The 23,333-nt window shown below is 36.0% G+C and overlaps 1 protein-coding gene across 1 annotated transcript in view; it reads left to right on the top strand.

Moving 5' to 3' along the window:
* The window catches only part of NLGN1 (neuroligin 1), a 139,226-nt gene extending 126,617 nt beyond the window's left edge, over positions 1 to 12,609 (top strand). Inside the window, exons 2-4 of the mRNA XM_044669557.1 lie at positions 4,170 to 4,355; positions 9,353 to 10,142; positions 11,787 to 12,609. Coding sequence (XP_044525492.1) covers positions 4,170 to 4,355; positions 9,353 to 10,142; positions 11,787 to 12,609 — 1,799 coding nt within the window. The remainder of the gene's footprint in view (positions 1 to 4,169; positions 4,356 to 9,352; positions 10,143 to 11,786) is intronic.
* The last annotated feature ends 10,724 nt before the right edge of the window (positions 12,610 to 23,333 follow it).

Below are 23,333 nucleotides of genomic sequence, written 5' to 3' on the forward strand. Positions count from 1 at the left end.
ATTTATTTTCTTTTTTGAGAGAGAGAGAGAAGACAGACAGAGACAGATAGAGTCAAAGAGAGGCTGGGTCTTTAAGATGAGTGAATTTATAAAATATGTCTTCGAAGAAGTTGAAAAGGCTTCTTCCTGATTTTTCAAAGGTTTACCTCCTTCTAATTTCATACTTTAAAAGTCTTTTTATATCACTGTGAACAATCAAAAGCTCTCAAAAGAATCTCCTTTGTGGCATGAATTTCCTAAGCAAATAATTTTGTTTTACCCATTTAATAAAAAGTCTTTAGGCAAGACATTAAACAGGCAGTTGGAGGGATTGGGCACTCGAAGCAGAAAGTGTGTGTGTCTAATTTAGAGCACTTGAGGGTACCATCGCTCTTCATGTGCAGGTGTACCTTGTAAACTGGCTTCCAACATTAGCACCAAAGATGGGACTATGTGTTAACGAATGATGCTGGGATACAAGCTTAGAATCCTGGTGTCTGTTTCCACGAGATAGCTGTGGGACCTTGGGTAAGCCCTTTCCTCCCTTTGGGTCTCAGAGGCACAGTGTAATCTAAAGCTTCAATTAAAAATCTTCAAAGTCCAGGATTGAAGAGAACTGAAAAGAGAGCTGAGTTCTACTTATGGTTTAAACTAACACTGATTCAGGGAAACCCCTAGCAAATTTGAATCATGGTAATGGACCTATTCCTAGTAGATCTTGCCTCATAGATTTTTCTCTCTGCTCTGATTCTTCCTGGTGAAATTCATGTGAATGCTCTGACCCTTTCTGCTTTTTATTGCTAAGAAGGAATAAATAGGGGTTCATAATACATTTATGATATTATGATAGGTAGGGGGCAGAGCAGATAGCATGGTGAATTTAAAGTAAGGAAGACTTGAGGGGGCAGCTGGGTAGCTCAGTGGATTGAGAGCCAGGCTTAGAGATGGGAGGTCCTAGGTTCAAATCGGGCCTCAGACACTTCCCAGCTGTGTGACCCTGGGCAAGTCACTTGACCCCCATTGCCTACCCTTACCACACTTCCACCTATAAGTCGATACACAGAAGTTAAGGGTTTAAAATGAAAAAAAAAAGTAAGGAAGACTTGAGTTCACATTCTTCTTCAGAAATATAATAGCTTCATAACAATGGACAAGTCACTTGACTTGCCTTAGTTTCCTATTTTGTATAATCATAGTACCTCCCTCTTTTGGTGGTTCTGAGATAGCCTCTGTAAAGTTAATTGCAAACCTTATAGTGCTATATAAATCATGGATATTATGTGGACACCAACATTTTTAATGTATATTAATAATCTCTCTGGAGATTCTCCAATGTCCAGATCTATTTATCATCTCTGATAATCTGATAAGGACTGCTTAGTTAATAAGAAAATAACAGGACATGGGAGATGATCTTGACTGTTAACTCATAGCTGCTTCTCTGAAGTGCCATTGAGTCACAAGTTTATTATATATAAAAATTCAAACTCCCTTTCACCCAAAAGCACAAAGAGAGTTTTGCAGCTTCGTAGACATTGCAATGAGTTTAGACAACACAGGAAAACCTCAGAAACTTCAAGGTGAAGATAAGAACCAGGCTGGACCTTCAGCTGCATGATTATCAGCAAGCTAGTCTGAGAATACTTTTCTCAGGGGCAAATGCCCCAGCTAAACTAAGGTTTTGGTCTTGGCTGAATTTCTGACCAATGGGAAAGAATGTTAACCTCTTGACTATTAGCTTAAAGCTTTTCAATAAGGCCACAATACTTTTCAACAAGAAATCACAAGGATCACAAAAGGGGTCAAAAGAGGAGTCTCAGATTTTTATCTATTCTCTTATTGGCTTCCCACACTCCAAAGAAGGACAACCAAAATTTTCAAAGTCCTTTTCCTTGCCACAAGAAAATAAGTTGATGGAACAGGTGAAGTTTAGTCTGGGAAAGAAAAGTTATAGGAGATGGGTCTAATAGTGGCTGTCTTCAAGTATTTCAAGAGCTGCCACAGAGAAGGAAAAGGGGATTCCAGGCTGCAGAAGTGAAATTATGAGCAATATGTATAAGTTGTAAAATAATTAAATTCCAAATAATTAGAGCTACCCCAAATTACCAATGTGGCTCCCTCTCAATTGAGATTTTCAAACAAGGGCTAGATCTGTACTTGGGGATTTTAGAAAAGGGATTCTCAAGCAGGCACAAGTTGGAATAGATATAGATATAGAGAAAATCTTCCAATTTGGAATGAATATATATCTTCCAAAGAAAGAGTCCAAGGATCTGGTGGAAGAGATTATGATTCTGATTTCCATATGCAAGGTTTGGAGGTGGAAACTTACAGTGGAGTCCTGGTTCTAAGCTAAATAATCTAATAACATACCTATTGAACTTTTGTATGCTTGGAACAGAATCTAAGTTTTCTGGGACATGGTGAGGCATAGGAAAAATAAGAATGATGGCCAGGATGTCCCTATGGATAATTCAATTAAATGAAAACAATGACTCTACTACTCTAAGAATGAATGTTCACTTATTATTAGGTGGCTTATAGTGTTCCATTCCTACACTTTAATATTATCTGTCTTGTTGTCCCATCTTGAGCCAAATTGAGTGGTTAGCCAAAATCATTTAGGAACTTGGATAATGAGCTAAAGAATTTAGGACCTCTTAGCATTAGGACAAGACAATATTCACTTCTGAATTATCTAGCTTGATAACTCCAGTTTTTAGGATCTTTCCATGATTCTCTCAGCATCAGCATTGTGTCCCAGATTGAATTCTGGGCTTAGAATCAAGAATGCTGATATGCAATTTCCACCTCTCATACTCATTGGCTAAGTGACCCTAGGCAAGTCACTCTGTTTCTTAGGCAACCATTGCCGAATTAAGTACTAAACTGCAGACAGGTTACAATCTGTTAGTGGGATGTTGGCCCCATTGGTCTTCCAGCAGAATAGTCACCTGTGCATTTGATAGCAAGAATTCATTTCATGAATGGATTGGTCTGGATGGTAGCTGAGGTCCTTCTAACTCATAAATTCTGTGATTCTATGATGGCGTAATCATGTTAGAACTTTCTTGTGCTGAAAAAAATCATGGATATTTTGCAGATTTGTAAATGATACCACTGGACAAGCCTGGTTTTACTGCCTTGCTCCATAATTACATGATTCTTCAGTAAAAGAACACCTTTCAATTTAAATAAATGAGCCCAATGTAAAACCCAGTGGAATTGCTCATTGGCTCTGGGAGGGGGTAGGAAGAAGGGAGGGAAAGAATATGATTCATGTAACCATGGGAAAATATTCTAAATTAATTAACTAAATAAATAAACTTAAAAAATAAATGAGTCTAATCACTACAGTTGACTATAATCTTCAACATTATTTGACTGCAAAGCATTACCAAAAAGAGATGATACCTCAAAACTCCATCCAATGAATCTGTAATCTCATCCTTGCAATGGTATATATCATAACCTATCCATGCCTACCCATGAACTTTTGTTCATTCCTTAAAATAATTAACTACAAGAAGCAATCCCAAAAGGATGGGAGGAGGCCTTCCTTACTTTCTCCTGACATCAAAGGGATTCCAATCTATCACAAACATTTAATTATTCCTAATCTCCCCACCTCACCAACTAATGCAAGGATAATGCATTGTGGATAAAGTTGTGGGTCTGGAGTCAAGATATACCTGAGAAAAAATCTAGTGTCAAATACTTATTGTGTGATGCTAAGCAAGTCATTTATCCCATTGCCTCGGTTCCCTCATCTGTAAAATAGAAATAATGATAGCACCTATCCTTCAGAGTTGTTATGAGGATTGAATTATATAGAGAGTACTTGACATAAATCCTGGAATGTAGTGGGCACTACATAAATGTTAGCTATTGTTATTTAGATTTAAAGGACTTGCATCCAAATCCCAGCCCATAGTTGCTTTGAGGAAGTCTTTTAATTTTTAACGTCAGTTTCCTTATATGAAAAAGTTAACTAAATGACTTGTTGTCCTTTCTAGTTCTAAATTTATGACCCTTTGATTTTGGGAGGGTTACATATGACTTTGACTTTATTCCACTATTTTGTATTTATCAGCTGATCATCTGTAGCAGAAACAACAAAACAGTAAAATATAAATGTGAACTCAATAGGATACTCTAAAGATTTCTTTTTCCTTTTTATATTTTTTCAGGTTTCTTGAGTACTGGAGATCAAGCAGCAAAAGGCAATTATGGACTCCTGGATCTAATACAAGCTCTAAGATGGACTAGTGAGAACATTGGATTCTTTGGTGGTGACCCTTTGAGAATCACTGTTTTTGGATCTGGCGCTGGGGGGTCATGTGTCAACCTGCTGACTTTATCCCATTATTCTGAAGGTAACCGTTGGAGCAATTCAACCAAAGGTATTATGCCGGTTGCAAATTTTGACAATTTTGGTGTCTGCATGCCGCCACCATTGGTATTCTGTGATGCTATGTATCTACTTCTCTGTTCATACTGAGTGTGAAATACAGTTCACTAACAGTCAGACCTGTGATCAGTATATTCTCCAGTTTTTCTATGCATGAAATTTCAGGTGTCAAACACTTTTCTCCTATCTCCTGCAGAGCTTGGAAAAGTTATTCTCTTAGATGGATTCCAAATGACACCAGTCTAGTCATCATTCCACTTCTACTTCTTACCCCAGCAAAGGATGTCTTTTAGGGAAATATGAATAGAAAATTCCTTCTCTTGTTACAAAATCTAGCAAATATAGGCAGGATTTTAAGAAAGTAAGAATCATTTTAAAGGATCAGCATTAATGGATGCTCAAAGGCCTCCAACACATTGGATAGCCCCCTTGTGGTAAACTTCTAGGAGAACATTTACAAGAATTACAAAGGCATGGATGGGATACAATCTACAACATCAGAAGAAACTCCTAAATCAATGAAATAACGGTTCCACCAAAGTGTTTGAGATGCTTATTATTCTCTTTTTTTAATCATAGAGATCAAAATTAGATACTAAATAGTCTATCTGAATTCAGATGCCTTTCACTTCTCATCCAAGAAGAGAATGTCTGATTATTTTGCATGCATGATCCAAAATTGTCAAAGCATCCAGGTTATAAGGGGAACTTTTTTTCACACACACACACATTTTATTTTATATTTTTCCTATTTTAAACTCCAAGAATACTTCCTTTCCCCTCCCTTGATGTATGTAGAAGGTAGGGAACATGAAATATCCTTGCAACATTTTCCCCTTCTATTAACAACTCTTGCCCACCCTTTTCTTTTTAAATAAAGGTTTCTTGATAGTCCAATCACATTATCATTTAATATTTTTCCATTTTACCATCACTGCAAACCCAGCCCACATCTAATTGATCCCATTTGCAATTTCAGAGAATACAAAGAAAAATATTGTTGATGAAATCTCCCTCCATTCTTTCTCATTCATTCTATGCTTTTCTCTCAACTACACAACACATAGATCTATATACAACCACAAACATTATAAACAATATAATATATGAACATGTACATAAATAATTATGTTCCTTAACATATGCATATAAGTCATCTAGGTGGCCCAATAGATAGATTGCTGGAGGGTCTGGAGTCAGGAAGACTAATCTTCCTGTGTTCAAATCTTGGCTCAACTACTTACTAGCTGGGTGACCCCAATTGGACAAGTTATTTTCTTCATCTGTAAAATGACCTGGAGAGGGAAATGGCAAACCACTCTGGTTTGGCAAAACAGCATGGCAAAAAAATGGCAAAACACGGCAAATCTTTGCCAATAAAACCCCAAATAGGGTCACATAAAAGTTGCGCACAACTGAAACAATTCAAAAGCAACAACATAGTTGCATATACATAAATATGTACAAAGAGAGAATAAGATAAAGAGAATATTTTAATGTGTACTATAACTCTTCTAAATTACAAAGTCTTATTAAGCAAAGACCCAACAAGTTTTGCTGGGTTTAATTTGTGAAGCATTTTTATTGGTAAAGCTAAAGTTTATGTGAGAGGAGACATAATATCTGGATGTGTGGTACCACAAATTTCTTCACATGGAATTATAGAAAGGTAACTTGTCATCAACTAAATGTATGTATTCGTTGAATTGTCTATTGTTTGAGCTGTAATTTGTTCATATGTTTTATGTAAAATCCTTTATCGGGATGTCATTTGGGGGTGGCAACACCTATTAGAAATTCAGAATATTATTACAGGTTTCTGTCTGTAATAAGATGGTATCTTTCTAAAGAAAGAATTTTCTCTTCAGAAAATGTGTTTTTCTAGACCGTACTAAATCTAGTACTGCATTTAAATATGGGAATAATTCCTTGAATTTGGCATTATTTGACTTTAAAATTATTTCCCAATTTGCCTGCTAGAATTAGAGAGGTTACTAAAGATTAGCTGAGAACTCAATCCATTAAAAACAAAACTTAAAACTAAAGTAAAAAAAAAAGAAATCCAAATTGAGTCGCAGTGTTGACCTTCTATTTCAACTCCCAAATTAAGTCTAAATGATTTGAACGAGAATTATTTTAGTACTCCATATAACAATATAAGGTTAGTCAAGTTGCTCTTTGTGACTTAGTAGGTGGTCTTTCACCCTTGAGCATTCTAGTGAAAAGTCTTTCCAACTGTAGTTGCTGGCCATTGGAAATCCATCCAAAACTGAGTCTATACAGGAATCTTTTCTAGCTTGGTAGAACATTCCCAGAACTTGGACACCTCTGACATTGTCCTGGAGAATTTAGGGATATTCACATGGCATTAAAAAAAGCATTAGAACCTCAGTGATTGAACTAAAATTATTCTGGGAATATTCCTTAGTAATATCCTTATACCCAGAGAATAAGAATGGGTTTTAAGCAACATACCACCTTATTAAAAATGGTTTGCTATATCATAAATCCATTCTACTGATGGTCAAATCATATGTGCATTAAATGAAATGTGTATTTTCATTATAAAACTGAGAGGCTACAAAATGAATGTTATTATCCCCCCCCAATAAACTAGTATGAGGTCCTATTGAAAATTATATTCTTAATAATAATTAAAGATTATAAATTTGCTATTTTCCTATTTTGTATAAGATTTTCTCACCCTAGGTTAAGAGAAAATGACATAAAGTAATGTCAAACCAACTCTCATAATGAAACAAACGTCACAAATTTAGGATGCTATCACAACCATATTTCTAGTATACATGGTCTATTGAGGTTTTTCACATTAAAAACTTGATATTAACCAAGAGGGGCTCAAAAACACTCAATAGTATTGTACAAGAATATTTCAGCATTTGAACAATTGACACCATTAATTTTTTGTAATTCCTTTGCACAAATTAATTTGTACCAAAAATGACTTAATTTGGAGTAGCTGATGCTGTGGAATGTTTGTCTTTTAATGTTACTCCTTTGTATATATTATATATTGGAGAGAACAGATTTAGGGCTGACCAGAATCAAAAGACCGGGTTCAAATAACGAATCTCTTACTTTGTACCTTTATGATATTGGATAAAACACTCATATATCTCTGGCCTCAGTTTCTTCATCTGAACAAGTTAGGAGCTAGATTAGCTGGATTAGAGACCTCATGGGCCCCTTCCAAATATGAATCTATGAACTTTCTGATTCAGAATCTATCTCAAGTTGGAAATGTGTTCGATCACAGGCATATCCCAAAGAATATTGATCCAACCAATATTCCACACTAACATCTTCAACTATACCACATCAAAATGTTCCCATAATCAATGAATGTTATAAAATACCCATTCTGGAAGGCTCTGATTTCTGCTCCTTATTCCCAAACAGAATCAATATCAATATCTCTGAGCCATTCAAATCTGCTCCTGAACAGCAAACTATACCCACTTAACGTTATTTTATCCAATATCTTACTTTTTTCTGTCACCAATTAGCTATGTTAATTTAATTTAATTCTAATCCAACAAAGCATTTGTTAAGTAGCTAATGTGTCTCAGATAAGTGGTAACAAAAACAAATGTTAAAAAGAAATTGTCACTACTCTCAAGGAACCTACCTTGTACTTGAATTTAATTTTTTAAAAAAAATTTAAGCATCTATACATAAAAGGCCAGGCACTGCCGTTCACTGGCAAGGTAAACTTAATGGGAAACCTAAATGAGCTTAGATAGTTCCCTTTTGATTTTTTTTTCTAAAATAAACATTGAAATGCATTATAGAATTTTGATATAGTTCTGTTTTGAAAATTATATTTTTGAAAGGTTGATTTTAGTTTTGATTCTTTTTTACTCTTGTGAAGTTATCAGCTCATTTGCATATTTGAATAATTGAGAATTGTATCAAAAATACCACATCAGAAAACAGTATTTGGATCATTGTGTAAAATGTGCTTTTCACTTTTCCTTGAAAATATATGCTCTTAAATTTATTTTAAAGCTAGGAATTTATTAGAAAAGATCTTAGCAGCAAGATAAGTCCCATTAGGGATTTTGAGTATTATGTAACCTTTAACCAATGGCTCATAATCCTTAAGTGCAAGCAAGTGAAAAAACAGTATATAGAACACTTCCCATTCTTCACTTAAAAATATTTTATACCCAAGAGACTGAAATATAGAATCACCTTCATGAAGTCAGTGGCCTTTATAACATAGTCAAAACATCCTGGAAACACAGATTACTCTGAGTGATAAACATTTAGCTTAGTACATCCAAGATGTTTGATGAAAAAGAGTCAGCCTGAAGCATTTTGTTAGATGTACCTCCTAGACTAGGAAGGAAAATCCCTCGTGAAGCCATAAGTCTAATCAAAGGTGTAGCCCCCCACCCAAACCCAGCCTTCCTATACAGGTAAACACTTATTTTAAAAAGAGTTTTGGAGGAGGAAAAGAAGCTGTCAGAGGTACCCAAAAGGGCAAAAGTGAGCCAGAGGTTGTGTGTTGTCAGGAAAGTAATACCACTGCCACCCACTTTGCCTTGGCTTTGCTTGGCTGAGAGGGTTTTGTACAGATTGGAAAATGTAGAACTCTGACCTAGAAAAGTACCACATCTGTTCCTTTTCCTCCTCCTGTTCCCAATCTCCCTGATCACTGCAGAGTTCTCATGGTCCACCTCCAACCTTACTCCTCCAAAAAATGGGGGGACTCACTCAAGGGGTATCACCTGTTTTAGCACATCCTTGGAAGGACCCCATGTCCTTCCTTTAATCTAGCAACATGTCCACTAAGGCAATACTGGAGATTTGGGAGAAGTTCTATATTTGCTCTTGACTCTTATGAAAGACAAGATGCTATTTTATCAGCCATTGTTTTACCATAACTTTTCAAAATATTTGAAGGTCATCTCAGTCCTCTTTGTTATTTTCCCACAGGACTCTTTCAACGGGCAATAGCTCAAAGTGGAACAGCTCTCTCCAGCTGGGCTGTTAGCTTCCAGCCTGCAAAATATGCCAGGATGTTGGCTACAAAAGTTGGCTGCAACATGTCTGATACTGTAGAGCTAGTTGAATGTCTACAGAAGAAGCCTTATAAAGAACTTATTGACCAAGATATCCAACCAGCTCGATACCACATAGCCTTTGGACCAGTAATTGATGGTGATGTAATACCAGACGACCCTCAGATACTGATGGAACAAGGAGAATTCCTCAACTATGATATAATGTTGGGTGTTAACCAAGGGGAAGGGTTAAAATTTGTAGAAAATATAGTAGATAGTGAAGATGGAATTTCCGCTAGTGATTTTGACTTCGCTGTCTCCAATTTTGTTGATAATTTATATGGATACCCTGAAGGCAAAGATGTTTTGAGGGAGACTATTAAATTTATGTATACAGACTGGGCAGATCGACATAATCCTGAGACTAGGCGCAAGACCCTATTGGCTTTATTTACTGATCATCAGTGGGTGGCACCAGCAGTGGCCACAGCAGACCTTCATTCAAACTTTGGTTCACCTACATACTTCTATGCCTTCTACCATCATTGCCAAACAGATCAAGTTCCAGCTTGGGCTGATGCAGCTCATGGAGATGAGGTTCCTTATGTGTTGGGAATCCCCATGATTGGTCCAACAGAGTTGTTTCCTTGTAATTTCTCTAAAAATGATGTGATGCTGAGTGCAGTGGTGATGACTTATTGGACAAATTTTGCCAAAACCGGGTAAGTAGCATGCTAGAGGATGAGGTTAAATCTTAATTTAATGGCAGCATCACCTTTTTAATATTTAAGAATAAATGATGTTCTTTTTAACAAAAGGAGAAGAAAATCCATATGTTGATGTACTTGTGAATGTAACCTAAAAGGGTATAATTGGTATTTAAAATGGAAAGAAAGGATACCTAGGTGGCTCAATGAATAGAGAGCCAAGCCCAGGACATCCTGAATTTAAATCTGACCTCAGATATTTCCTATCTGTGTGACCCTCGGGCAAGTCACTTAAATCCAATTGCCTTATCACTCTTCTGCTTTGGAACTGATACTTAATACTGATTCTAAGACAGAAGGTAAGGGTTTTTTAAAATGCAGGGGAAAATAACATATCCCATTTTTTATCCTTTTCAGTACAATTTTAAGAATCATAATGGAGAAAGAAAACACTTTCCCTTAGAAAACACAAATTACTCCATTTAAAAAAAAAACATTGCAGGTTCATTCAATCTACCAGACTAATTGCAATTTTGTAGTTCCCATTTTAAAACCCAACACGAAATAATGATTGAATTACAAGTGAAAAAAACTAAGTTATGTTGTTACTTGTTCCCAGGAAGACATGAGACTACTCCAAAATAAGTTTAAGTATCTAGATGACTTTAAGGATGCTTATTTTAAGTAAAGTATTACACAAGCCAGCATTCCACTGGCCCTTGAGGTTCCACTTCTCCTAATAGAATATAAGATTCTTGAGGACAGAGTCTTTCATTGTTTTTCTAGTACCAGCGTACTCCCTAGGCACATAAATGTAGGAACATAATAAGTGATGACTGATTGACCCTATGTTGACTGACATCATTATAAACTCTGACTATAAGATGTTGCTTCTAATTACCTCTGAGATGAGACCCTATCAAATATATCTATTTTTAATATGAACAATGAGACTCTATCAATGTATCTATTTTTAATATGGACAATGAGACTCTATCAATATGTCTATTTTTAATATGAACAATGAAACTATCAATATATTTATTTTTAATATGAACAATGAAACTCTATCAATATATCTATTTTAATATGAACAATGAGACTATTAATATATTTATTTTTAATATGAACAATGAGACTCTATCAATATGTCTATTTTTATATGAACAATGAAACTATCAATATATTTATTTTTATATGAACAATGAGACTATCAATATATTTATTTTTAATATGATGAGACTATCAATATATTTATTTTTAATATGAACAATGAGACTCTATCAATATATCTATTTTAATATGAACAATGAGACTATCAATATACCTATTTTTATATGAACAATGAGACTATCAATATATCTATTTTTAATATGAAAAATGAGACTATCAATATGTCTATTTTTAATATGAACAATGAGACTATCAATATGTCTATTTTTAATATGTACAATGAGACTATCAATATGTCTATTTTTAATATGAACAATGAGACCATCAATATATCTATTTTTAATATGAACAATGAGTCTCTAACAATGTGTCTATTTTAATATGAACTATTAGACTCTATCAATATATCTCTTTTTAATATGAGCATTGCCCATCTATTTCCCCATTTCTTTAAGAGACCCTTTTTCTCTTTTTGTATTCCCACAGTGATCCAAATCAACCTGTCCCTCAAGACACAAAATTTATCCACACCAAGCCTAACCGTTTTGAAGAAGTAGCATGGACCCGGTATTCACAGAAAGACCAACTCTATCTCCACATTGGCTTAAAACCGCGAGTAAAAGAGCATTACAGGGCCAACAAGGTGAACCTCTGGCTGGAGCTGGTACCTCATCTGCACAATCTCAATGACATTTCTCAGTATACCTCTACTACAACTAAAGTGCCCTCAACTGATATTACCTTCAGGCCAACGAGGAAAAATTCTGTACCTGTCACGTCAGCCTTTCCTACAGCCAAGCAAGATGATCCCAAGCAGCAGCCAAGTCCGTTTTCCGTTGACCAGCGGGACTACTCCACCGAATTGAGCGTGACCATTGCCGTGGGGGCATCCTTGCTGTTTCTCAACATCCTTGCCTTCGCCGCTCTCTACTACAAGAAGGACAAGAGAAGACACGACGTGCATAGGAGATGCAGCCCTCAGCGTACCACGACCAATGACCTTACCCACGCACAAGAAGAGGAGATAATGTCCCTCCAAATGAAGCACACAGACTTGGATCATGAATGTGAGTCTATCCATCCACATGAGGTGGTTCTCCGGACCGCCTGTCCCCCAGACTACACACTAGCTATGAGGAGGTCTCCTGACGATGTTCCCTTAATGACCCCCAACACCATTACAATGATTCCCAACACTATACCAGGAATCCAGCCCTTACACACGTTCAATACATTTACTGGAGGACAGAACAATACTCTGCCCCATCCCCACCCCCACCCCCACTCACATTCAACAACCAGGGTATAGCCAGACAAGATGAAAACAAACTCTATTTTTTGACGGATTACAGTAAGCAATTACTGGGGATTGCTTGGCTTTCAACCTACAAAGACTTACTATTTAAATAAGGAGGAATATTATGTGAATATACATATCAAGAACTTTTGAGGTTTTGAAAAAAAAATGAATTGTATATAGTTACACAAATGAACCTAAAAACTGATCTCGATTGCTTGAAGCAGTTGTTCTGAATGATACTTTTTTCATTCGCATTCAAGTATTAATTTTTTGAAGATTTAAGTTACTTAATGGAATTAGGCATGTGCAACACCAAACAGGAAAGAACTATGACTGAAATTTAAAGAACAAAAAAAAATCTATAAATATGCACAAGGGACACACTAATGGAATGTCAGATAATTTTCACCAGTTTTTATTTGGAACTGTTTTCTTGTGTAATCCATATTTACTTATTTGGATAAATACACAAAACACCAGTGCTGTTAAGGGCCTTAGTAGAGCAAGGCTCATGCTGAAACCTGCTGGTCAAACAGCAAAGTGAAGCCTGGCAGGGTCAACATTTTCACATAAGTGCTGTCAGTATAAATTGGTGGGGGATCTAGGAGACTGGGGATTTTTAGCACGATGTGCATGATCATTGATATGCTTGGTGGCTGTGCTGCTGATTAAGCTGCAATTAAAATTCTTCTCATCCCATTGGAATTTTTTCATAGAAGCTTCCTCCATCAATTGGCAGAATCCAAAGAAGATTTGTAAGGGGGCAGAAGTTATTGCAATAGGATCATTTAGAGTAGCTTCAGGAATAGAAGGTATTAGTTATGAAAGGTAGCTGATGAAACTATAGGGATAGGGGTGAACACTCGCTGATAGGAATCCCAGAGGGAAAACAAACAACTTTCTGTATTTTTAAATGTTCTTTTCTGTTTTCATCTAAATAATTTATAGAAATATTACCCAAATGGGACTTGTGTTGAAGGATTTATAATTTGCCGTGCTTTGGTTAAAACTGTATTTTGTTCCTCTTGGTAAGGTGAAGTGTGTCCAAAGATTTATTTACAATGGTATTTTATGATATAAGGATGCCCCAATATTGCCACTCTGATTACAGCTCTCGATTCTTGATTTACTCATGTTGCATGACAAAATGTTTACTAATACTATTTCGATAAAAAGTCACATCCCTCCTCACATTTCATATCGTTCTCACCAAAGTCCATTCACCAGAATTTGCTGATGAGATCTCTAGCTAGCATCCAGCGTAGGTAGAGAGGTTAGAAAAGGAGAGTCACCCAAACTGGAGGGGTTTAGTCATTCCTGTATGTGTGATTTTCAGCGATTGTTCTAAGATCACAGGAAACTCTCCATTCCCCCTGTTGTTTACCAGTACCAGTATATCACAGACCTTTCCAAATGTTTGTATATGTAATCAGATGTACATTTATATTAAAAGAAAAAAAATGAGATGGACTTAAGAGCACATCCCTGATAAATACTTTCTCTCTGACCTGTACTATATTTCTATTAGACTAAAGTTATGTGATTTTTTTTTACATTTTTTCAGATTACTAGCAATTTTGATAGTTTGTAAGATAATGCAAAGAACTTTCTCTGACAAACTAACTGCAGTAACAGAAACATTTCTTTTTCAGTTACTCTTTTTCAAGAATGAAAGCTTATTACACACACAAAAAAATTGTATACTACTTAATGGAAATTACTTTGTACTTCTTGGCCATGTTCCTGGCCACTGAGTGAAATAAAGATAATCTGGATAATGATTATTATTCCAATGCTAAGAGACCTGAATCTTTGCTCATTAAAGAGCTAAAATGTTCCTTGCTGTTTTGTCATTTTTTAAAAAAAAAAACACAAAAGTAACGATGACAGCTTAACGAGTCATCTCTCTAGACTAGTTAGGTTTTTGAAGACCACCATGTGACTTCTACGAGTCAATTCAATTCCACAAATATTTAGTGAGTGCTTCCTGGGTAGAAGAAAAACCCCGGGTTGGGTTCTGGGTATATAAAGGCTAAAACAATATCATGCTTACTCTGCAACAGCTTACATTGTACTGCAGGAGACTCAATGTATAAACAAACTAATAAATGTCAAATACAATCAAAGTAATGCAAAGTCACGACAAGAGGGAGAAAGTGTTAGCCACTTGGAAAGGAGCATCAGGAAAGAACTCACTGAAGAGGTAGTGTGCAAGCTGTGCTTTGGATGAAGCAAGGGATTCTAACAAGGCACAGTGGAAGAGGGTGGGTACTGTAGAAGATGAAATATTCTGGGAGCCAGGCACCTTGAATTCAGTTCCTCATAAAAAGCTGAAGGCGAGAGCTTATCACCCTCAGAAAGTATGGGTGGCATGGGTCCTCTATTGTGCAGATCTGTTACTGAAACAAGCTAATATGTCCCTCACTACAAATATGATGAAATAAAGTCTCCAATTTTGGTCATCTGGGAACAGGTTGATTGGAAATAAATGGCTTTTGTTTTGTGGAATGGAAATGGCCTGGTTTATAATAGAAGGGTGATTAAACTTTCATATAATAATGGGTCAAAAGTTATCCTTCTAAGAGGATCTATGAGCACTGATAAAGGCATTAAACAAGACACTAAAAAACACAACCCACCATCTTTCACACTTCCTTTCTTTTTCAATGCTTTCTCAAGCATTGCCACCACCTCACAAAAAAAAAATGAATTCATCATTAGGATTTTGTGTGTACATTATTCTCTATTTTTAAATGAAAGTTTCCAGTAGAAGTATCAAATGGAAAACTGTCTTCAAAATCCAGAGTGGTCTCTGTGCAGTTACTGGCCAATGTGGTTGTGTGTTTAGACTGTGAACCATCATTGTTAACAAATCAAGAGAATTGCTTGCCACCTGAAATACCAATTTGTAGGAAGAATGAATTTTTCTATGTTCATTATTCAAAAAAATAAAAATCAAAGCAAACTTTCAAGACCATAATATGAGATCTGAGTAAATAAGTATGATTTTTGGGGTGTTTTTTGTAACTTTGGCAGAACCAAAGTCACCTTCTGTAATATTTTAATGGTGGCCACATATCCATTTCTCACTCTCTAGCTACTTGTTAATTTGTATATATTTATGTATCATGTCTGATACCTGTTTTATTTTTCTTCTTATGGGAAGAAATGATTTAGAATTACAGAACATGATCCTACAGTTTTCTTCTTTTGAAACTTTTGATTTCTGTTGTCCTAAAGTATTATAATTGTGCAAGGTAAAGATGGCATAAATTTGGCAATTGTTTTTAAAAATCTACATGATTCTGGTATGATGAATAAGACTGCAGCTGCTTGGTAATACTGACAGCCATGAATTTTCTGCCAATACAATGGTGTCCCAATTGAATCGATCATTAAAAATGTTTTTAAAGATGAAACACAATAGGAGAGTAAGGAATATTTTGAATGCTTTCTTTAGCATTCCAGTGAATTTGTGATACCAATGATGAAGTTATTTCATCTAATGAAACAAATCAGTATCTGTTATATTTTAATTCATTGAATGATAATTTTCATTTGAAATATATTTGTTTAGATTTTTTCCAAAACAAAGTAGATTGTGAGCAATCATATAATGCCCTGAATGTCTTTTTTAATTTATTAACTATATTGGAGTTTCTTTCCCCTTCCATGGGATCTTGACCTGGAAGGAGCTTTGGAGGTCACAGACCAGGAGAAGCTAAATGATTTGACTAAAGTCATGTAGATACTCATTACCCGAGGAAGAATTTGAACACAACTTTCTTGACTACATGTACAACTAATCCATCAAAAAATGATTGAGAACTTACTATGTGTGAGGCATTTGGAAAAACAGGGAACAAAATCCACTCTTTGCTCCCTGCTGCCTCTCAATGAGACTCAAGTACAAATAAGCAAGGCTATTTAGAAATGGAATTCAAAATTTAAAAACCAAGAAATCGACTGTTTCATTTCCATTTTTCTTTATTATATACATTCATTTTTCCAAATTATTCTAGAAGATTGGCAGGGTTGCTTTAGAATAGTCAGGTAGGAATAGGGAAGAGTCTTTTTATGTTTTTCTTTGTCTTTTGCTGAATATGCTAATGATATAAAATCTAGTTTCAAGTAGCTCTGATCTTGAAACAATGACAGGCACATGTTTTTATCTGGTCATTTAGGCACAAAAGCATTGAAATACCCAATCTATACCCTATAGAGTTTGAACTAGAAATTCGTGATTGGAAGTCTCAGTAAAACGATGGTTTTTCACTTCTTCCTGGTTGTAAATGTCCAGACTAATTTTAACATTGCTCTACCTATATATTTTAATTGGCACATATTGAAATTAGACAGCTGCAGAACAAGGAACTAAGCCATCTATATGTCAGACCTTTATACAAGATGGGATTATTTATGCTCAAAAAAAGCCTTACTTCTCCAATGTTTCCTCTTTTAATGAGTGCACCATTTCTATTTATGCCTATATGAAAAACAGTATTCTTGACCAAGTGAAAAGAACCTGAATATGTTATCAATGTGCTGCAGTGTGAAACACAGTGCTTTGTAGGAATTACTGGAATTTCTTTGCCTTGTGATTTTCACTGGAATATTTTTAGAGGCGAAATGGCCAAAGGAATTCATAGGAAGCTGTCAACCATCATGGCGGCTCTTTGATGTTTGTAATTTTGTTTTCTTATGTGCTATTAGTTCAAAGTATTGGCCTTCTCCTCCTTTTCCAGTAATTAGTTGTTATAGGCTATCACTTTTTAATGTAAGCGAAAATTAGATAATTTGGTGATACTTGTGAAAACATGCTCCCAAATAAATTCAATTTATGGGCACTTCCCTGCTGAGATTTTGTTATCATTCATCTAATTATCTTGTCAAGCTCTCCCTTGTGACAATTGTTTGGGTTTTTTTAGTCAGTAAACTGAGAGACTCTCTAACAACCTTCTAACCTCTTTTACATTTGATATTATGCCAGTGTATTCTTCACATGCCTATCCAAGGTCTCATCAGAAGTTTCCAGTTGATATAAAATCATCAGTGGCCCCCTCTTAATCCCTTTTCCTAAGCATTCTGATTTGATCTCATCCTGGAACTTAGCTGGGTTTATGGGCAGGCCAGAAATTAGCTTCAATTGACAAGGTATTTTTTAAAGGGCTGCATAGAAGATAGAATTGAGTATCCAACCACCTGCTGTGTATAAGTGCCTTTTTCCTGGGTTTTGTTTATACTACTGTAGAATTGATTTCATATTTGCAAATGCTATGGAAATCCAATTTAGAAGGCTGCTTAGAGGATGACAGTTTTGTAAAAAGCCAATAATGGAAGGTGAATTCTTTTTTAGAAAGGTTTTCCCCCCATATAATTCAGCTTGATTTAATGGCAGACAAGCCCAGATCCATGCTATGAAATAAACTGTATGGTGTTTGGGTGGTTTCATTCTGTCGTTATTCCTATTTTTCTTTCTTAGTGGCAACTACAGGGTTCCTTCTCCTGCTCCCACACAAATAATTAATATAAAAAATGATGCAAACAAATCTGCATACAACAAAGCTGGGAATATAGAGCTTTTCTTTTCTTTTCTTTTTTTGCAAATTCAAACTGATGGTCAGCCATCACGATTTAATCTAAACCACATGGAAAATGTTTAACTTGATGAGATGAGTTTTGTCTTTCAGCTCTCTGAGGAGTAAAACAAATCATGGGCTTCCCAGCCCCATGTGTTTCCCAGCAAATATTTCATGTTTCCATTCCAGGATACTGACAAAACCCTAGTCGGGCATTTGAGGCCTTTGGAGCCAACAAGCTGGATTTTTCTGTGTGGAAGTGAATCATAGTCATTAAAGCTTTAAAGGGATCTTTATAAGTACTGTAACAAAACAAACAAAAAAAGTCAGCAGATGAAATTAATACCAAGGGAGCATTTGCTAAATGCCATTGGCAAAGTTGAAATCTGTTACATGGTGTAATTAATGGGATTGTTAGTGTCCTCAGCCTCATTTCCACCAATCAGAAAAGAATAAAACATGTCATAATTTTTTTTGTAAAAAATAAAAATAATAAAAATAAATAAAAATGTGGGAGAGTGTGCCTTCAGTTTGCCGTAAGTGATTCAGTTTGTGTTTGGACGTCCATGGCTTTCATTTTTTAAAAAAGATCACCATTAATAAACATTACCATGTTTTTCAACTTGTGTTGACTATTTTTCAACTTGGACCTTGATAAGGTTGGCCAATTCTGATTCAGAATCAAGGGATTTCGGAGTTGGAAGGAACCTCAGAAATCATCCCTAGCTAGAAGAGAATATCCTCCTGAAAATCTTTGTCAAATGGTCATCCTGTCTTTGTTTTCAGACCTCAAAAAAGAGAGGAACACCTACCTATAGGAGTCACTCAATCCAATTTTGAATGGCTCTAATTGTTAGAAAGAGTGAAAGAATTCCCTTATACCAAACCTAAAGTTCTCTCTTTACAACATATACCCATTGCTCCAAATTCCATCATCCTCTGGAGTGGAGCAGGGGGGAAAAAAGATTAATCAATCTTTTCTAGGAAAACTCTTTAGAAAAAAAATCTGAAGTTCATAATCCTATCACTCCAAAGATTCCTTTTTTTCATATTAAGCATCTGTGGTGCTTTCAATGGATGAGCACGTGCCATGTAATCGAGATGATTTACCATCCTCCAGAATGCCTACCGATTTATTATTGCCTTCCACAGGCTGATCAGGGAAGAGGATCCCCCAAGCCAGGTGCTTTATGTCTCAGAATAAAGATGAAGGGACTTGTCTCCTTGGCTCTCCTAGCACACTGTTGATGATTCAACTGGATTCTGTGGTCCACTAAAACATTCAGATCTTTTTATTTGGATAGATTGATGCTTCCTTCATTCAACTCAATTTGTTTTAACACAATAAAATACAGGAAGTATTTATTAATAGTCTATAATACTAAATATCTACTGTGTCCAAGGAACAGTGCTAAGACAAGGCTGCCATAGTGGTTTTCTGAGTACTTTTCCTATTCATGGGTTACCAGAATATCTAATCTAATAGGAAGAACCGGACTTCAGGCTCTTTTGAGCCCTTGATTTGTGTCAAATGCAGCCAAGTGAATCACTTGAAAACTAAATATTAGCAAGAGCTAGAATGTTTTGATGATTTTCATGAATAACTTCCTACCAAGCTCTCTTAGCCAGTGATTCTTCATCTCCTCCAAACTTAACTTATGTTTAAGCATAAATGGGGGGCAAATACACTGCAGTATATAGAGTTGACACAAATCAAGCCAGTATGGAATTGTGGATGGAGGGTTGGCCTTAGAGCTAAGAACACATGAGTTCGAGTCTCAATTCTTAACACATATTGATAGCAGTTCCCAAGGCCAGTAGTATCACAGTGAAAAAGAAAACAGAAGCTGTGAAAAAATAAAGAAGGATCTCTGACAAGCAAATCGAGTTTAAAAACTACGTATTATTTATGTTATATACTATTATTATACTATGTATAATATACATTATCTATATTTATTTTATTAAATATTGCCAACTACCTTTTCATCTGATTTAGGCTAGAAAACTGATGTGGGTTTTGTATATGGCACCTCTGCTGTAATCAACTCTCAAGACTGTAAGTTGCAAAAAAATGGGTCAATCTGCATTGATAGAAGGGTATCCATACACCAATAAAACTGGAGTGATTTAAAAAAAATAACGGATTATTTGCTCTATTACATAACCTAGTAATAAGAAAATAACAAATGCAAATATAATTATGGGAATTTGCCCCTCATGCCCCCAAGAATAATTATAATCATATTCAGGGATAGCTGGGTAGCTCAGTGAATTGAGAGCCAGATCTAGAGAGGAGAGGTGTGTGACCCTGGGCAAGTCACTTGATCCCCATTGCCTAGCCCTGACCACTCTTCTGCCTTAAAACCAATATAGTATTGATTCTAAAGCAGAAGTTGAATTTTAAAAAAAGAAGTATCATTCTTACATCTAGGTACTATCTTATATAAACATATTATTTTTTAAAATTACCCCATTAGTAACAAAAATTCTAATATAGAGAGTACTTTGAGTTTTGGAGAGTAAAATAAATTATCTCATTTGATTATCACAATCTTTCCATTAAGTAGGTCCTAATTTCATCCCCATTTTACAGGTGGAGAAACTGAGGTAGAATAGTAGAAGGAATTGCTCAGTTTCCACAATTGGTAATAGTCAGATGTAGGTCTTCAATCCAGGTCTCTCAGATGCCAATGGCAGCCCTCTGAGCCCTATACCTGAAGAGCAGATGATAGGGAACTCAATATATTGGACAACTCAGAAAAATATCCTCAGATTTTCCCTTTCCAAAATAGTGTTTTGTATTTCACAAATTTTTGTTTCTGTTGAACTGATGCTAAACATTTGCTACATTTTCTCCTTTCTACTACTTTTTAATTTGCAGAATGCCTGGGGTCTGAGGAGAAAATGATCCCAATGTCTCTGCAATTCTAACACGAAAGTAGCATTTGCCCCTTGTCTGCTTGCACTTGGGGGTCACGTTAGGAAGCTTCTCTCTGTCTACTTTAACCCTCAAGACGAATAGAGCAACTTGTATAATCAACGTGACTCACTTCTGCCTCCTGCAGTCCTGAAGGAAAGTGGTACTTCCCTATTCTCAGATGGCCATGGCATCCACTTTTCCTTCTCACTCCCTCCCTTTCTCCAGTGCATTCCTCCATCCCTGTAGAAGCAAGGACTTGAGGGATAGGAAACAGTCTTCCAATAGGCTATACTCCTTGAGGAATTGGTTCTTTGGAAATACTGGGTCATGCCAAGAAGAGGAACAGCAGGGCATCAGAACATGAGGAGATACTGGTAAATCAAAGACTTATTCCAAGTCAGCTACATGGTGTGCTGAGTAGGATATGCCAATGTAATTACAGTTTGGGGAAAAGCCCCCAGTTTTGTCTGATTCAGACTAACCTGGATGCCATCCATGACCCTAAATTATAGCTTTGTTTCTTTGTTTTTATTTTTTATCCAGTGGTGTAGTAGAAAGTTTGTTGTTCTGGGGCTCAGAAGAGTTGAGTTCTAGTTCCAGCTCTGTCCTTCACTAAAGGAAGTCACTCCACACCCCTCATCCCCAGTTTCTTCACTAATAAAATGAAGATATTAGAGAATATTCCTTAAATTTCCTACCAGCTCCAAAATTCACAGAAATCAATATTTCAACCAAAAGACACATGTGAAGCTTCAGAAAGAATAATATCCTTTTACAAATACATTAAGTACAACTGTGTGCTATGTAGTGTACAGAGATCTCAAGAGCTCTTCACAACAGTCCTCAGGAGGTAAGTGCCATTTTATAATTAAAGATGCTGAGGCAAACAGGAGCTAAATGACTTGCCCAAAGTCACTCATCTAATAAGTGTCTGTGGCTGAATTCTATGGAATTCTATTGACCAAAAATATGCCAATAGCAGGTGAAATTGATAACTAATAGTTTTCTAACTTATGACATTGCTGCCTCCCAGAAGGACCATCTCTAAGCTAATTAAAGAAGTTGTACTGGCTTCTGTATACTGGAACAGTCAAATTCCCCCTCAATAATTGAGAGAAAAACTCATTGAGGAGGTTCCCAAAAGTCACTCTCCTGGCTATCATAAAACCTAGAGTTTAAAAGGGACTTTAGTTGTCCGTCAAGCTATCAGACATTTTTGCAAATGAAGAAATGGATGCCTAGAAAGGCCAGTGATTTTCTGAGGGTGTCTTACCTTGTAAGTGTCAGAACCAAGATTTGGTCATTTAAATTCATACTCAGTACTTGTGTCATTATCCAAGACTGCCCCAGCTCCTTCTCCTGAGCATAATCTTTCCTCAATACCTATCATGTAGTCGTAAGTAAGATGCAGATTTAAGATAGATTTAGACGAGACTTCAAACACAGAAATCTAGCTTCAAATGAGAATAATTGTGCTTTGGTGTAGAAGTGATTTACCCATTTTAGCAATGATCCAATTTTTATAGAGCAAGAGGAGCAAATGACCCATGTTGATAATAGATGAGGCAGTATACTATTGTAGAAAGAATCTAGACTTGGGAGTTAGAGAATATGAGTTCAAATCCAATCTGTGAAAGGTTACATCTATAAGAAAGCCATCACTTTGCTTTCTTGTTCTCTTCAGTATAATGTGGGAGTTGGATAAAGAGGGACCCTGAGGTCCCTTCCAGCTCTACATTTATGATCCTATGAGCCCTGGATTTCAAGCTAAAGGGACTGCCACTTAATATCCACATGAGCCTGGGCCTCAGTTTCCTTTTCTTTAAAATGAAGAAGTTGGACTAGATAACTTCTAAAATCTCTTTTAGCTCTCAATATTATGATCCTATGACCTTTTTATATAATATCATGATCCTATGACCTTTTTTATAATTCTAGAACATAAGCCTGTTCTTGATGTATATAAGATCTAAGTTTCCATGAAATCAGTTGGAAATATTGATCATAGGGTGTGCTAAGGGCTAGTTCTTCCCATCTGTTGCTAAAGAAACCACACTGGGACATTCTTCTTTTGAGTGCAGGTACCAATAGGCAATCTCTGATCTTCTAGATTGCCATGCATTCGACCTGGAGATGGGGCAAGAGAGAGCATGGGAGGTGCATTGATATTTGCCTTAATGAAATTCTACAAGTCGAGTTTATTTGTTTGTAAATTTTTACTACCAACCAAA

This window comes from Gracilinanus agilis, chromosome 3 (genome assembly GCF_016433145.1).
Source record: "Gracilinanus agilis isolate LMUSP501 chromosome 3, AgileGrace, whole genome shotgun sequence".
NCBI classification, from domain to species: Eukaryota; Metazoa; Chordata; class Mammalia; order Didelphimorphia; family Didelphidae; genus Gracilinanus; species Gracilinanus agilis.